A 17,946-nucleotide genomic window follows, 5' to 3' on the forward strand; every position below is an offset into this window, starting at 1 on the left:
TCCCACCCACAGTAAAACAAAAAGAAAAGTCCAACTGGTTTCTGTGGGAGCTGAATCAGGTCCCAGCTGATGAAAAGAAAGCAGCCTCCAGAGGGATTTCTATAGTGGGAGACAAAGCTGTTTCAGTGGAAACTTGATACTTGCTCTAGAGCCTGTGAGGTCTGCAAAAGTCAAACAAAACCAGAACATGTTGATTTTTATTTTTCTTGACTACTGTGTTGTCTTGGCTCCCTCCTTCTCCTTACCTCACACCCTCTCCATTAAAAAAGCCAAAACCAAACCACGCCAAACCCAAACCCCATATTTGTAAAGAAGATGAGCTGTTTTCTGAAGCTGTGTGTGTTCTGGGTTGTTCAGGCTTTTTAGAAACTTATTTGGACCTCAGAGCCAGAAGGATATTGTCATGACCTTTAGACATGGTCTAACATAAATGGAGGTTTCCTTCATAAACTCAAGCTTGGAATTTCACACAAGAAATCTAGAGTCCAAACTTAAGAGTGTACTGAGGGGGTTGGAGAACTTTAAACATTTAAAAACATACTACGACAGGAGGATCAAGAACCTTGACTCGGAAATAAAATGCTCAAGTGAATGAGTCTGTCAGCACAGCAGCACATCCACATCCAGTAGAATTACATTTATGCCCCAAGTTCTGTGCCAAGGTGCATGTCTGGATGAGAAGTGTAGAGTAATTGGCTTTTCTTGATATAACTTCCAAGCAGCAAGTTCTGAGCCAAGCCTACTGAAATCAAAAACAGTCCTTGACATCAGTGGACTTTGGATCTCAAGCCAAGTATTTAAAGCGTGCATAACTGAAGTCAGACTTCAGCAGACATAAGCTGGAAGAGGATGCATACGATTGAGCGCCTAATGGTGGCATCTTATGCAGCAGCTCAGTTTCTTTACATCGTCTGTGGGATGGGAGGAGAGCAAGAGGCACTTCCTCCAGGCAATACCACCACTCTTCTGTCCCTGTCTCTTCAACGCTGTTGCACTGGCCCACTGATCTAGACATCTTGTCGAGGTGGTCAAGTCCCTTGCTGGGCTAGCTCACAGTTAGTGTAGGTTTGAGAAATGGTACGTAGGAAATAGGCGTGACTAAGAAAAGAAACTGGAGGAATTTGGGTCTCTGAGCAGCAAATGGAATCTGGAGAGAAGGCTTGAAGCCTCCTGTCAGTCTGCTGTGAAAGTGGAATGTAACATGATTTTTTTCTCCCCTATGTCCCAAATCCTTCACACCAAATGTTTGACCTGCCTGTCTTCCTGTCTTAATTAGTCTTCTGTCCTTCTGGGAGCTGGGTCTGTTCTTTTGCAAATGATGGCACATCAGACAGGGGAAACCTGTCCTGTTTATTTTCTAAGCTGTAGGGGGCACCCATTTGAAAAAAACTCCCATATTATCTAAACGTTTTTGTTTGTATGATTTTGAATTAGGAAGTGTGAGTAATTAGTTAAGAAGATTAAATAAGTCTTAACAACATGCAGTAGCATGCTTACTTTCCTCCTACCCCCCAAGTATTTCCTGCACAAAACCCCAGACTGCCGAACTGTGATGATACTCTTTTCTACATTAGTTTCTCACTGTGCCACATGCTGGCATAGCATCCGTTATTTCAATTCAGTCTCATTATGGGGACTGTTTTGTGCCTGGTTGTTCAAGAAAATTAATCTAAAGAGAAGAAAGTCCAGATTGTATTGTCTGTGGAACTATACCCACCACAAACATTTTACTTCTTCTGGCTGCCTTATTAAACCTGTGGGAAGAAATTTTACTTACAACATGTAAAGGCTTTCCCCAAAGTACTTCATTTTCTTCTTTCTTTTTTTTTTCTTCCCTCCAGTTAATGAAGACTTTATCTGCTATGAGGAGCACAATACAGGTGCAATAACACTTTCCCATAGCTCAGGTAATATTTCATGTATTCCTAAGAAATTAAGCTCCTAAGCTTTACTGATCCTTTCACTTGTGGGGCTCTCTTTAATTGCTGAAGAAAAACATTTACTGTCTTGCTTAACTGCATCAGAAAACATTGTTTCTGAAGCCAGAATGACAAAAACATTAAGTATGCTCTATAGTTCCAGTAATTGGAAAAAAAAAAAAAGCCATTGCTGAGTGGTTTGGGTAAGGATGGCAGCACTTTTTGTGGAGTATGATCCTTGATGTCACTTACTGCTACTGAACAAATGAAATAGTGAAAGATAATTAAACCAGTGGTGGAGAGATGGGAATGGTTATTAACAGAATCATTTACTGGGCTGTCACTGGGCTTCAGTGAAGTTGTGGCTATCAAGAACTTGATCCTGGAAACTCTTCCACAAGCACTCATCTATAATGGTGGAAATGAGGAGAGGTTTGTACAAACAAGACTGCATTGTTTTCCTATGCTTTGCATCATTTGTGCATTGCAAGTCTTGTATGTTCATTACCTGTGACGTAAACCAGCACAATCTATTTATTTGCACATGGGAAACACTTTCTGCCATTTCAAAGAATCCAGCAGATCATCACTTGATGGTAACTGCCATTTTAAATGTTCATCACCAAAGAGTAAGTACTCCCTTAGAAATTGGTTATGCTGCATAGACAAATACTTCTAGGAGGATTTTAGACTATAGACAACACAGAAAAATGCAATGGGCAAATTTGTTTTGACTTAAAAGCTCTGGCTGAGAAAACTACCTTATAACTACACATGAGAAATTGCTGGAATGTCAACTTCATTTGCAGTGGCCCCTTTTGGCCTGATCACCCTCCCTGGCACGATAAATCACTGGCAAGATCCTTACCTTAACACGTTTGATCTCAGCTCAGCAAGACTTGGTTTTGATGTGAAGAACTCCAGATCTGTTAGGTCAGAGACAAATAGCAGAGCCACTGACCTGCAAAGTGCTAACTCTATATTAGACCCAAGTGAGCAGCCTTTAAGCTCCTGGAAAGTTTGCCTTCACTTCTACTTTTCATCCTGAATATTTTCAAACATTACTGTTAGCAAGTTTTTGCTAAATTGATGCTAAATTGACTTTTCCTTTCATGTCATTTTGCATGTACACAATCCACAAAAAGTCAAACAAAATAATCAGCACACAGTATGAGAAGCATTATCTTGGATAACCTTGGAGCAACATGAAACATAACTTTGTATTTACCAGTGTCTTTGTTTCATGTACATAAATGCCTTGTACTCACCCTTTTCTACCTAGTCCACACTTCCTAGCATCAGAAATAATGATACGCACTAGTACATTCATTAGGGAGATTTAAAGTGCCTGTATGTACCTGTTTGTACATATGGAAATTCAAACTACAACTAAAATAATCATAAAACTATTCCAGCTTGTGACATTTGCATTCCCAAACTGAACTTTCACAAAGACCAGTTTTGTGGCCACTTTTGCAGCCTTGGTTTGAAACTATTCCTCATTGTCCTGGTTAAACAGTCACTTATCTCTACGGTAGTCAGCAGGAGCGTTAGTCTACCAGAAAATTGGATGTTCTTAATGGGCTAGGGGAAAAAATAGCTTTGCATCGTCAGCATTAAGCTAAATCACATTAAGTACCCACTTACAACATAGGGATTACCTCTTATGCCATCTTTGGTGAAAGCCTTTAAAACAAATTGTTGTGTTTGTTAGAAAAAGCTGTGAGATAACAATTCCCAGAAGTCTGACTTAGAAATCCTTTCTGCTCTTCAAGAAAATACAAAGGAATCTAACACCTGTCCTCTTACTGACTGCTGCAATGAAATCTCTCAGGCTGTAAATTCTTCCTAATAAAAAGTATTGGGAAATTCATGTACTTGCAATATTCTTCTGAAGAGAAGAAACCTTTAGCTAGATTCCTCTCCTCAGAGTTCAGTTCTAATTTCTTCTCCAGTTCTTTGTTTTGGAAAGATATTGACTTTACATATACGAAACTGGAATAGGTCATTCTACTTCTCATTCATAAGGCTGACTGGGGAGAACTGGGCTTAAACTGTCAAAGAAGCCATCCTGATATTCTTGGATACCTCACAAATTTACACCCCAAAGTACACTATGGTGCTAAGACTAAAATTGGATGTGAAGCACTCTTGTAAGAGCTGATTATAATCCCAAGCAAATAAACCACTTCAGGGTACAGCAAAGTAATGTCCACATTTAATAGAGTTTAGCATTTTTATATATGACTGGCAAGCTGTTCTGTATAGAGATATATGTAGGCCTGGGTGGAAAATGAGCTCTTCTGTTTACTTTTAAATAGAAGCAGATTAACATCTTTTAAGTGTGTAAATTAAAAACATGACCCTCACATTTTGCCAAACATGCAGCATTAAAAATATGCATTAAGGCAAACCAAAAACATAACTATACAAAAATCTCCTTAAATGAGCAAAATAGATTTTAAGTCCTGTCAATAAAAATCCTTCCTTAAAAGCAAATGTTCATATATGTAGAACTGAGATTCCACCTCCACCCCCCATTTCCTTTAAAATTCATGTTTTTTTCCCTTTTCTAACCAAATTCCCTTTTTCTCTGCTGGAACCCCTTGTAATGATAACAGAGTGTGGGCATACCTCATTAGTCTCCCTGCAGTTTACAAGACAGGATTTATGCTCAGTGTAGTGAACACAATGATACATGATCACTAAGTGGCTAAAATCACTATAAAAATTTTAATCTGAGAATTTTTTCACCCCAAAATTGCAGATGCTATTGGCACATAAAGGTATGAAAAGCAGTATTAACTGCAGCAAACATATGTTACCCAATGCCTGGCACTCTGCAAGGAGCATACCAGTAACTCACCTTTTGCGAAGGTTAATTTCAGGCAACCTTTGGCAGTTATCTGGTATAAGGTATGTCGCCAATTCAATCCATTAAGTAATAACTAAATTCTCATGGGACTGAGCTGAAGTCAAATGTTGTTATTCCAGGTTCACTGCCTTTAGTCTCCCCAAAGACCATTTAGGCAAACAGCTGGAAGAGCTGACTACAAAGGTTCCCACTCACAGGGAATCATTCTAGGAAAGCAGGTAAAGGATTCTAAGCAGGCAGTAAGTTATGAAGGATTTGTCCTCTTGCTGCCTCAAGGAGAGAAATTCACTGAGACAGAAAGCAAGAGCATGAATACATTTGTGTTTCAGCTAGAATCCAAACAGAAGAACTAGTCACAGGACATGAGCTGCACTGGGCTTCTGGCTGTTATCTAAATAGCAGGGCCTTCCTTCTCCCTCCATGTTGGAGCAGCTTACTAAAACAAAACCTTTGAAAAGCCAATTGAAACAATACCAGAGACAAACATCTGGGCTTCCAGTACTGTCACTACACCACACGGATGGCAACACTCCTCCTAACAGAAAAGTACAGAAGGGTGCAATACTGAAAACACCAGCTTTGTATCTTCCAGCAAAGAGGGCACTGCCTCCCAGACAATGTTCAAGGGAGTAACAGGGACAACTGCTGATAAAGTGACACAGAAAGAGAGTAAAGAGCACAAAGGAAGGGGTCTTTTCATCTATACTGTAGGTGCATGTAGAGGTGAGCACACAAAGAAGTGTGCAATTAAGACCATATAGGACTGTAGTCATGCATTCATGTGTAAAAGCTGGCTCTGAAATTCATCTGAATTTCTCTTTCCCAGAATAGCATGCACAGAAAAAGAGGGTTTATCTTCTAGTAGCCTGGCTGGTTTAGCAAGAGATCCTGCCTCTGACACTGACCTACTGTCTGAATTAGTCATGGTTACACTCCCACAAATTTAAATCCCCCCATCTGTGAAGGAGCCTTGTCACCAGTTTTACAGTGAGACTGAATCAATTAATGCTTTCTAAAAGCTTTGATGGAAGGAGCAGAATATTAACACTTGCAGTTGAGTGATGCAAGCTAAAAATATCTTCAGTAATGTAACAAATGAATTTTGAAACCACTATCAAAGGGCTGAACCACCAAGACTAGGTCAGCAGCAGCACAGCTAACCTGGTCTCGTACAATTTTGGATGGTCAAGTGAAAAAGCACAACTGTATTCTCACCTCTCAGGAAAAGAGCATCCCACAGACATTACAAAGACAGAAGAGGCCATAAACAGCTATGGTAAAGAAAGGGTGATAAGGACAAATAGAGGAAGAGAAACAAAATATCAAGCACTGATGGAACAGGGGGTGAAGGCTTAACCAGATGTCCAGAAAATTGCATATACTTGTTTCTCTGGTAAAGGACTGCTATAACCATACATGACAACTGAAGAAACTAGAGGCAATGAAATAAACCCCACAATTTTGAAAGGCAGGTGGTAATTTCTTGGTAGGTTCTAACCACTCAAGAGTAAACTTAAATTATTTCTGTTACAGCTGGGAAAAAAAGCACACAAGAAAATGTATATGGTACTAGAAAGTATTGAAAATACCTAGTGGAATCTGGATTTGCCTGGGTGCAAAGAACATTTGAAATAAACTCCAAATAAGTTTCAAACAACAAAATGAAGCAGCTCTTTTAAAGAAAACCAACGATGTAGCCAACTGGCACTTACATAAATGCCTTCTCAAACAAACTCAACAGTAAAGAAGTATCAAAGGCAGTTTAAAACTAATTTCTACTTTAAAGACTTCTTATACTAGCAGAGTGATAAATAAGAGTGAGTTGTGGTGTCACAGGAAGTGCTTTACTGGTTGAGCTGAAAAGACTCTGCATGGTTTTTCAGCTAACTAGATTACAATTTTCATCTAGGTCATCTTGTAGTTAGAAAAGTGCAAGTGCCTACAAACAGGCATAGAAACCTAGGTGTAAAAATGGGTGGTTTGGACTGTATCACAGAGAGGAAAAAACCCTAGCATTTGTGAGCTTAAGGGGGTGAGAATTATCATAGGCACACCACGATTTCTAAGTATGACCTACGTAGGGATGACAAGTCAGGCTGCAGAGAGGGAGGAGTAGCTCTGTGTACAAGGAATTGCATGGATATTTCTTGGAAGAGAGACAACATAACGCAAACCCACAGATATGGAGGCAGCGAAGGGTAATAGTAGGAGTGACTTCTGGTAAGAGCAACTGAAGTGGAAAAAGAATATGAAGGCAGTAAGATTGGTGCAAAAGTAACTGTATTTTAGTTCAGTGACAGCTGCATTGGTGAAGTGTCCGGAGAACATAGAATCTTCTGTATCCTAATCTAAACAACGTTTGACATAGTCCCGTCAAGGACTAAAAATTGTGTCTGAACCCCTGAGAAATGGTTACCACATAAATAATTTCAGCTTCATTGCAGGAGAGGAACACATGAAGAAGCTGTACTCTCTGGGATACTAAACTTCAAGAAACAATTTTTTTTTTAAAGAGGAAGTAACTTAGAAACTCCCTGCTTGAAGCTAGGAAATTAAAATCCACAGAATCAGCATGGAGGCTTAAGAATGTGAAAGAGTAAAAGAAGATTTGCATTCCCAAGGCTAAAAACGGGAAGCACAAGCAAGAAAATAAATGGGGTGGCTAAGCAGTAGGATACAAGATGAAATACACACCAAAAACATAGTGATAAGAAACAAATTCCTAAATTTAAAAGGCTGCAAAACACAAGATAAAAATTAAAAATGGCTTCTCAGTATTCTGAAGGAAAATACCCAAAAGGTAACACATATTAAACAGCCAAGAGAAGCCTAAGTTAAATAAACAAGTAAATACAGGCTGTGGGAGAGTCACTGGATTCTGAAAACAACCTAGCTCTGAAAGGTATAAAAGGGAGACTGAAGGTAATTCCAGAAGTGGCTGCTCACTTGGAGTGATCTTTATTGGCTACACCAAAGTAGATTATATTTGTGGTCAAAATTTAATAGGTATTGTAGGGCAAAAGGGGGGGGACAAAAAACAACAACATTAAAAAAAAAAGGTTTGAATGCTAGAATATGACAGGTAAAATACTTGTTCTCAGGAATCATCTTTATTAATAATCTAACACCATTCATACACCAAAGATCATTTAAAGGCCAGGTCCAAGACAAGGGTTCTTCAGTCCCAGCTGTGCTGCCAGAGTTCAAATAAAGTTTCTGACATAAATCCCACATGCTTCACAATTCTTAGTTTTCAAAAGCTGAGGCCTCAGGAATTGCACAAAAACTAGTAAGCATATACTAGAGTGGTGTGGGAGGTGATGAAGATGATGTATTAATTGGTGTTTTTCCCACTGAAGCATGAGAGAACAATGCCACAGTACAGACCTGGAAGCACCAATTGGAGAGACCCAATTTAGATGAAGTGTAAACTCAAGGTTCTGCCAGCTCTAGTCATTTGAGGCCAAATTTAAAGCAAGTTGACCTGTTCACAAGATCAGCTTTTATATTACAGCTAAATAATACCTGTATTTATCTGAAATAGTAAATATGTCTCCTTTGAACATAAATCAGTTTCACTTTAGAGCAAAGTCTGTGCAAATGTGCATTTGAAATTCCTGTAGGGAAAGGCACTTTTTGATAGTTTCTGATTCAAAATGGAGAGACTTTTGTAATCATTGCTAGATCACCAGAGTGTGGTAAGAGAACAGTGCCTCCCTGGCATCCTCTTGCCATCTGAGAACAGCAAAGAGCTTGCAATCTGTTCTCCTTTGCAAAAATTTCTACATCTTTATGACTTTCCAAACAGATTTGGAAATCCACATGGACACTAGCAACATGGATCCTTTGTGTAACCCAAACAAATGCTGTAGGCCCCTCCACAGCTGTCCCCCTTTTAGATTCTTGATTTCAATTCAAAGTCTTCATTACCTATGAATCCCTGGCAAATTAAGGTCAATACACTCTAGTGGTCAGCATGTGCCTTGTTTTTTTTACCTCCAGGTGAGGTCAACTGAGATTGAGTTGACGTTAAACATTTTCATTTGGGTCACAGAATTTGATGTGGATGGGACTCTGGTCTGAAGTATTTTCCCACTATTTTCCCAACAACACTGGAAAGAATTATGTTTCAAGTCATAGGGTAAAAATCTAGTTCACTAGGTTCTCAGAGAAAGGAACAGACTTTGAGTGTCCAAGAATGAAGGCCACCTTTTCTTTTGTTGGTTGGAGACTATTTCAGCAATGCTCTAGCAGCAACACTTTGACGTGGCTTCACATATCATACTTTCAGTAATTAAGTACTCCTAAGCTTAGTTACACTGCATAACTTAAAACTGATGTGTTGCACTCACCTCACAAAAGTAGACTGCTATTAGAAGTGACAGAAAATGCTGGTCAGTAGAAATGTATTTAGACAAAATCTGAAACATGGAACTTGTGTTTTGGAGGAAAAAACCCTATTAGGTGTATGCAGTCTGAACAGGCATTCCTCTCTTCATCTGGGTAAGCACAAAAGTAATGCATATTTGGGCCCTTAGATGGCAATACCTTTTTTTCATACTTCATCTTTCTCCGTATAATACTTAGTAGTAAGTCTTCACATAGCTATTTATGCACGCACTTGTGCCTGAGTAGGGATGCCAGCACTTGTCGGAGGATTCCTCACTCAAGGACTGCACAGAACTGCAACTTCCGGAAGATTCTTTTAGACTTTAAAGCATCTGTGCTGGTATTCTATTTACACAGCTTCCTCACAAAGTTGTCTCTGTATAAATGCATTGTTTGTCTCTCATTTCTTTCAGCTTCGGTTGCTTGTTTCAGAGACTTAAGTTCTACTCCTTAACACAACAAACGGACTAAAAGTTGTGGGCTTTTTAGAAGTGGTCAGAATTAAACAACTTCCACAAAATAAGCAGCAAAATGTTTACAGTTCAGTTTAGGAAAGACCGTTGCAAAACTGTAAAAGAAGAAATGTACTTTATGCAGGAAGAATTTATGATATTGACCACTGAACTCCTCTTTTGCCATTTATCTTGGTAAACCTGTGAGATTTCTTGGAAGATAGTTAGGCAAATGAGGAGCTGAGATGAATCAGTGGATATAATTTATTTAGACTTTAAAAAGGCTTTTGATGATAAAGTCCTTAGCAAGAGGCTATTAAGGAAAGTTAGTAACCATATGGTGAAAGATAAAGTCCTGCCATGGATTAAAAAGTGGTTAAGAGATAAGATAAAAAGTCTGGAAATAAATGGATAATTCTCCCTGGAAAGAGGTTAATAGCAAGGTGCCCCTCCATTACTGTGACTAGCAATCAATACCTTGGTTCACCTGCTTTTACAGATCAATAATAGTAAGATACATAGTTTGCAGATAAAAATATTCAGACTAATCAGATTACTGAAGAAAACAGCACTAGGGCTGAAGTTAAAAAGCATTTGGGCAACTCAAAGGTAGATGAAATTTTCCAAAAGTACTAAATGCAAAGCAAAGCCTGTTGGAAGGAAGGCTTCAGATTACGTTTAGATGCCAGTATGTTCCAAATCACAGAATTGCCTAGTTGGAAAAGACCTTAAGGTCATTGAGTCCAACCATAACCTAACATCTGCCTGCACACAACTGTTAGATCATGTCCCTAAGCACCTCATGCAAACATCTTTTAAACACCTCCAGGGACGGTGGGCAGCCTTTTCCAGTACCTGATGACCCTTTTTGATGAAATTTTTCCTAATATCCTATCCAAACCTCTCCTCGTGCAACTTGAGGCCATTTCCTTTCATCCCATCACTTCTTACCTGGAAGAAGAGGCTGGCACCCACCTCACTAAAAACTCCTTTGCAAGTAAGTTGTAAAGAGTGATGAGGTCTCCCCTCAGCCTCCTCTTCTCTAGGGCCTGAACAACCCCAGCTCCCTCAGCTCCTCACAGGACCTGTATTCAAGACGCATCACTGGCCTTGTTGCTCTTTTCTGGACGAACTCCAACATCTCATTGTCCTTGTAGTGAGGGACCCAAAACTGAACACAGTACTCAAGGTGGGGCCTCACCAATACAGCAGTAAGATTGCTTGCCCAGTGACTTGCAGTATCTGTGAAGAGCTTACTGAATGTAACTGCTAACGTGAATTTAAGGGACAGCAAATGGACAGAGTAGCTCCTTTGTGTGGTACTCCCAAAACCAAAGCAGTTTATGTCAGCAAATAACTTCAGACTAGGAATGCCCACTAAGGTCTGTGGGGAACAATTTTGCATGGACAAGCTGAGCAGATGTCATCAAGAGTTTTTGGATTGTTGGGATTTATCAGAAAACATGGATACATCAAGACAGAAATTTAATATGGCACCGTAGCAGGATTGGTGAACTTCAGTGGGAAATGCTTCCAAAGGACAGAATGGAATGCAGAGTTAAAAAGGGATTTATTTTTGTCAGGTGTGTGTTTGTAGGGATCCATACTCAAGTTTCTGCTCTCTTCTTTTCTGCTTCAGAGCAGGGAAATGAATTTGTCTGTGCTTCCACTCATGCACTGATTATTACTGACCTTCTGGGGTTTGGCATGCCAATAAATATATGCATCTTGTGTAGCTGAATACTTAGAATCATACACATTTTTGTAAAGATGAGAAAAACCACTAACTGCATAGCTCTTGTCCTTCCAGGTATCATCTGTCCTTGCAGACTGGGCAAAGGGAAGAAAACTTCCCCCTAGCCAGCAATATAGCATTGTGCAGCTTGATGCATTAAACCAGTTTGCATTTTCCCTAAAGATTCATTTTTTTTCTCTAAACATTCCACACAGTAACAGGTCACTGTTGCAACAGTTACCTGTAGCAATAGTAGTGGTTGTCTGCAGCAGTTTTTCTAGTTGTTGCGAGTTTCAGGCTGGTACTTTCTGTATTTTTAACGCTTTTAAATTAACATGGTTGCAGCAGCTGTATTGGAGTAGAAAAGGAGGGGTCTGGATATGCATAAGACTACAATTGTTCCTTGATCCCTCATGCAAAACCTGGGCAAACTGGGTTTGTGCAGAAGACCTTAAAGGCTTGGAGGGACAGAAAGAATCCTATATTCAGGCTGTTAATTTGAAAGAAGTGCATAAATTGCAATTGCTATATGCATTGATGGATGGTAATGCTAACCACAAAGTATGCACACACTAGAAGAGAATTCAAATTTCAGATTTAAGCATCTAAATATATACCTTGAAACTTAGTATATGATGGCACCAAGTGTCAGCATCAGATGCTGAAGTGTTCCACAAAGCGTTAAAGTAGGTGTTCTATTTGTCTACTCTTCATGCAAACATCTCTAATTTTCTGTGATCAATCTCTTCTAAATGGACAGTGCTCACGGAGCTGACCCAAAAAGCTAGCTGATTTCAAGTGTCAGTCACCGACTCTGACTTCAAAAGGCGTTAAAAGAGTGAGCTTGCTCAGGTGGGGAACAGCGTGTATTTACCGCTTAGCCAAGCTTTGCCAAAGCTCGCCTTTAGATCAAAAAATTACAAAGATTCTGCATATTATTCTAAATGAAACAGATTTTTCTGCCTCCTATCTTAATGTCAGTCTAAAAGTTTATCTGTAAAACACATGCCAGAAATTTTGGTGGAAAGAATTTGTAATAGTGTTCTGCAGCATTCATTTCTGGGCAATGCCAAGAACGCCCAATGGGAATGAAAATACAGAAACTCAGTAACAAAACGCTTCAAACCCAAATGGTTATGACAGGAATTTGAAATATATTTGTTAGTTCTTGTCTTCCCAGGAGCAGCTTGCCTACACTTAATACAAAGTGCTGCATACAGTTTTCTGCTGCACTGCTGTGTAGTTTACCTGATCTGCTAACATCAGGCAGCAACTGACCTGATGTTACCCTGCAGTGTTAAGAGTGCAGGCAAACTCTTGTACACAGGACAAAACCACATGGTACTCAGCCAATTCACAAGCTATTGGTACAGTAACATTTTTGTGCCTCTTCACTGCCACAGCATCATAACTTCATTGCTTTAGAGCACCTCTTTATAAAAAGCTCTCAGAATTCTTCAGCTTTTCCTCATGCTCAGGTTTAAATCAGTCGGCAACCAAGAAACAAAAGGTGAAACATCCACCTGTTTAGTGTCCCAAACATGATGCAAACTGAGAATTTGAATGCAAACTCAGTATTTGAATTAGTGACAGAGGTAGGACAGGACAGAACTCTAGGGTCCTCATTTTATACCAAGCTGGCTTTTAAAGACAACATGACTTATTAAAACCACAATGAAAAATACTTTGTAAAGCTGAGTGTGATTATGTCATAATACAAGAAGGATAGCCACATCCTGTAGAAACACTTTAAGCCCCTCAAACAGAGGCAGCGGGAAGAAAATGCTGCAGAGGACTCAATCCACTGGGATGATTCCACATCTACTGTCAGATACTAGGGAGATGCTCAGGTCTCCGGAGGGAAAATGGAGTTCTATAAGAGCATGAAAGCGGGTGGCCTTAATATAATAATCTGAGAACCCTCTGATCACCCTCAGAAACTATCAGGTTCTCAGAGCCATCAACTCAGAGGTATGCTTCCTGTACAAAGCATACTAATAACATGTCTTTACTAGACATCATGCTATGGCTTATCTCATGCATATTATATTTCTGGACCTGCTGATTCTGTAAGAGTTTCTGACATGCAGCTGACATTTGTAGAAGTATGACCTGTTGTCAGGGAGAGGGCTGAATTCCCCCTTTCTACCTATATGCTCTCTTACTTACAGAGTATAACACTATCAACATTCTCCTGACAGAAACTCTGAGGAGGGCTTGCTGTGCCACAGACCTACAGAATAACCTAATTCCAAGCAACACTGGAAGATCCCCTGTTGTGCAGATGCAACCCCTCCCCAAATGTTAGCAAGTAGAGAACTAAAGGGTCATAACAATGAAAAGATAATCTTGCATGTAGCAGATTTAGTACTTGCAGAAAAAATTTACCCACTGTGCCTAACACTCATCTTCATGCTTAGTCTGGATCCTATTCATCAGTTCTCACTACACACTTTTAAACTATGTTATTTTTTCACAGAGGCCAAGCTAAAGTATTAAAAATCTAGGAAGAGTATTTCCAATGGCTGTTTTATTTCAGAGAAGCATAGCCTGACTCCTTATAAGAAGTCATCTTACATAAAAACATGGCATTGTGTAACTTTCATCCTTATATGTATTATTTCTGACCAATAGAAAACGCTCGGTGCTACATCAGGTGTACAGATCAGGACTGAATGCACAGCTCTCTGCTTACTCCAGCAAACCTGCCAGAGGAATACATCACAAGTTTCAACAATTCTGAGAAATAACTGAATGCATGAAAATTACATAGGGAGTACTTCCTTTATCTGTGTTCTTGGAAGGAGCTTTCATCATAATTCTAACAGCAAGGTAGTGTTTTAAACACTAATGAATGATAACTCTACTTTTTTTCTGGTACCTAATACAAGTCTTCAACAAATCTTGCTAGGGATCCCTGGAATATCAACATGTTCTATCCTAATACAACTATTTCCCAATGTTAGAATCCCAGAAATAGGGTTTAATTGGCAAAACATATGGTAAAATTACTTCACTTAGTTTAAATGTTCACAGGTACCTCTATTTTTCACAAAGAATTAACTCCCAAATGGTTAGGATTTCATATAAAGAGACAGCTGTAATAAAGGGTTCAAGAATTCTGTGTCCTGGTTGTGTATTTAACATTCTCAGCTAACTAGCAGGAGCAAGGCTGCTAGGAATGCTTACAGATGTCTGATTTTACAAGGTTTGGGGTTGTTGTTTCTTCCTTTCTTTCTTTCTTTCCCCTAAAGTGCTTCAGTCTAATGTTATTTATTGTTTATGGAAGTTGTTTGTCATTTAAGACATGAAGTGACCACTCCCTCAGAAGAAAGAATCAAGTTACAATCCATTATTGCAATTTTGATTGTTTTTCTTTGTAATAGGTGGGAAAGTGGATCCTGGATAAAAGTTCTGCCCAAGACAAGACTCCAAGCTGAAGACTCCAATTATCTATAAATCACTTCTCTTCCCTGCAGAGGAAGCGAAAAAGGAGGGGAGAGCAAGACAGGCAGAAAGAGACAGAAGATATGCTAAGTGAAATATTTGATACCTGTCCTAAACTTAAATTTCTCGCAAAAGCAACCTGATAGCCCAAAACCAAGCTTACAAGAAACATGTTGCTATTGTTGTCAGCTTAACAGTGAAGCGAAATAACTTTGTTTTATTTGTTCCATGAGTACAAAATGTGTGACAGCTTGCATATTCCCAAGATGATAGCACTATTCTGAATTATTAAAGGTTACTATCCAGCTTAAAGTCTCACAGATAAGAAGATGTGATTGCTGGTGATCGCTGTCTTTTATATTTTCCAGAACTAATTCTTTAGTTTCAGAATAGAGAAGCACAAGTACACTTACTACGCAAACTGACTGCGACACTACTCTCAAGTATTACCCTCTGAACGCTCAAGAAGCATTTTTACACTGAAACCAGCAATAAACAGAATTCACACTGAATACCATTTGCACAGTATGATTGCTCCCAAAGCATAACACCACACAACATCAAATAACTACATTGCTTATTTAAACTATTTTCAAAGAAATGACATGCTTGAAAACATATGCACCTTTTAATTTTCATATTGCGGTTTGCCTTAAAATGTAAGGAAATCTAAAATTCTTGGCTTTCCTCTGGGGCATTCTTCTAGAACATGGAATTGTTGTAACAAATTAGAGGACAAATTAGTTTGGGCACCCACTTTAAAAAAAAAAAAAAAAAGAGAGAAAAGATGAAAAGCTTTTAAAGTGATGGGGGGGGGGGGGAGAGGGGGGAATTCACTACATTGGCCAAAGTGAGTTTCCTATCAGCTTTAAAGCTTCTGAAGTTGTATTTCCAGCAGATAAAAACATTATCACCTTTTTCCAGTGCTGATGTGCTTACTGTCCTATTAAGTTACCCAGTAATTAGAAACAAAGTCTGACACATTGTAATCTGTTTATACATTTGAAACTCCTCCAACAGCAATTAAAACATTCTTTAACTGAGGATACTAAAGATGCAAAAAGATTCAAAAGATAGCAAAGAATTTTAAAAAATCAAATTGCATTTATGAACAAATGACTGTTATTAAAGTACATTCTAAGAGACAAAAATTATTTAGTCACTTAACACACCATGGAAAAACAGCGTATTTTTTTCTAAATTGCCCCAATGGGTTTGTTCTTAAGTCTCTTTATGGAAATCAGTCTTAAAGGTTAATAGGAAAGAGTATGTCTTCTTGCAATATTGTTCAAGGGTGTATTCAAGCATCACAGAAGTTAGTAGAGAGACCTGTTCCAGGGCTGTAACAACCTGGTAGTATTAAGAGTCCTCCAGGAATTGTAAAAGAGTCCCTTGGGTACCCAGGGTAATTCAAGAAAGAAAACATTTTTACTTTCTGATTGAGATAGACTGGTATGTATAGTAACTTTCTCTGAAGTACATCAAAAGCAGATTAAACTTATTCAAGAACTACTGATTTTGCACTGAAAATAAACCCAAACAGCTCTGTAGAAAATGTGTTTGAAGAGAAGTGGCAAAGCCAGTCCCAACAGATCTAATTTGCTTTTCAATTATCCTGTGGTTTTTCAATACAAGGTAAAAATCTGTTTCCCGTATTACAGATTCCAAGCAGCCTTTTCGTAAGTTGTTTGGGGCTTTTTGTTTTGGGTTTGTTCTTTTCCTTTTCTTTTTCTTAACATCTCAACACTCAAATTGGTTAGGGAAGAATTAAATTGATTTAAGCAAAATTCCTCCTTTGGAGGGAAAGCCATGATTTTCCCTGTCAGAACAAATGAACACAACTTACCTTGGTGTATTTGATTTCAAGGTTGAGAGTGGGAGAAGGCAGCAGATGCAGAGATGCCATCAGAGCTGCAGGATCTGCCTTCACCTCCCCTGGCATCTCAATTTTACTGGAAGTCATAGTCTTGGGGGAGGGGGGGGCGGTTTATAGTACCACCGAGCCCCCCGCTCTGGCCTGATCTTATGTTGTGTTTTGGGTTGGTATGTGTGTGTCCCCCACCCCCCCCCCCCCCTCCAAAGACCAGCGCCGAAGACGTTGCTCTCGTCCTCTGTATATAGGCAGGTGTCAAGCCGGGTCTCTTCTTATTGGACATGGGGGCAGAAGCAGGGGGGCAGGTCCATCCTACCTAGGGCGAGAGCGGCACAGCCCCGCTCACTCACGCGGCGCAGCCGCGGCTCCCCGCTGTCCTCCGCCGCCCCCCCTCACACCCTCCTCACACACACTACCCCCCTCTCCGCCCCCGTCCCGTCCCGAGCGCCAGGGATTCCCCTGGCAGCCCACGGGCGGACAGAGCTCCTAGGCGCGAGTGCCTAGCTCACGTTCGAGGAGCATGGCCTCGCGTAGCCCCTCCCGGGGCATCCTGTAGGGAACCCCGACAGTCCCGGCCGCGGCAGGGGGCAGCGCCGGGAGGCACTCAGGCAGCCGGAGCAGGGAGGGGCCCGCGTGACGGTGACTCGCTAACGGCATTGCCTTGCAGCACGGCTGCGACCCGCAGGAGCTAGCGCGCAGCCGGCGACGGCCAAACAGCGCAAGGCAGGAACTCTTCAAGGAGCCCTGGCCGAGGCGCGGTTGAGGGCGCAGGGCCGTCCCGCAGCGCTGACGCCGAACCGGCAAGACGAAACCTCCGTGGCTGGCGCCGCTCGTCTGTCGGCGCTCCCCGGCCTCTAGCGCCGCCCGCTACCTCCGCTGCGTTGCCCGCTGTCCTGGCCAGGGCCTCCGCGCAACACCTGGCGCTGCTGCTCTCCCCTGCTCCCACCCACCGGACGCGCGCTCCCTCGCAGCCGCCAGTCCCTTGTGAGCTTTGCCCGCAGCGCGCCCGATGCGCCCCGGACCGCCTCGCTTTTATTTTTGCGGTAGCTGGCGTGACAGTGGCCGCGCGCGCCCGGTGACAGTAACGGCTGCGCGGAAAACAGCCCCCGCGCCGGCCCGACCCGCGGAGCCATCCCCGGCCGCCTGCTGCCCTCTGCCGGCCACGCCACCGCCCGTAGCTACGACACGGGGCCCCGGCCGCCCTCGCCTCGCGGCCGCTTCGCGCCACGCAGCGCACCATGCCGGTCGCAGTGTTC

At 41.0% G+C, this 17,946-nt stretch overlaps 1 protein-coding gene across 1 annotated transcript in view; it reads right to left on the minus strand.

Annotated features, from left to right (window-relative positions):
* ALDH1A2 (aldehyde dehydrogenase 1 family member A2) overlaps positions 1-16,794 on the minus strand; it is a 53,977-nt gene extending 37,183 nt beyond the window's left edge. Inside the window, exon 1 of the mRNA XM_009911235.2 lies at positions 16,664-16,794. Coding sequence (XP_009909537.1) covers positions 16,664-16,780 — 117 coding nt within the window. The 5' untranslated portion in view covers positions 16,781-16,794. The remainder of the gene's footprint in view (positions 1-16,663) is intronic.
* Positions 16,795-17,946: the final 1,152 nt, after the last annotated feature.

Source organism: Dryobates pubescens, chromosome 17 (assembly GCF_014839835.1).
Source record: "Dryobates pubescens isolate bDryPub1 chromosome 17, bDryPub1.pri, whole genome shotgun sequence".
Taxonomy (NCBI): Eukaryota; Metazoa; Chordata; class Aves; order Piciformes; family Picidae; genus Dryobates; species Dryobates pubescens.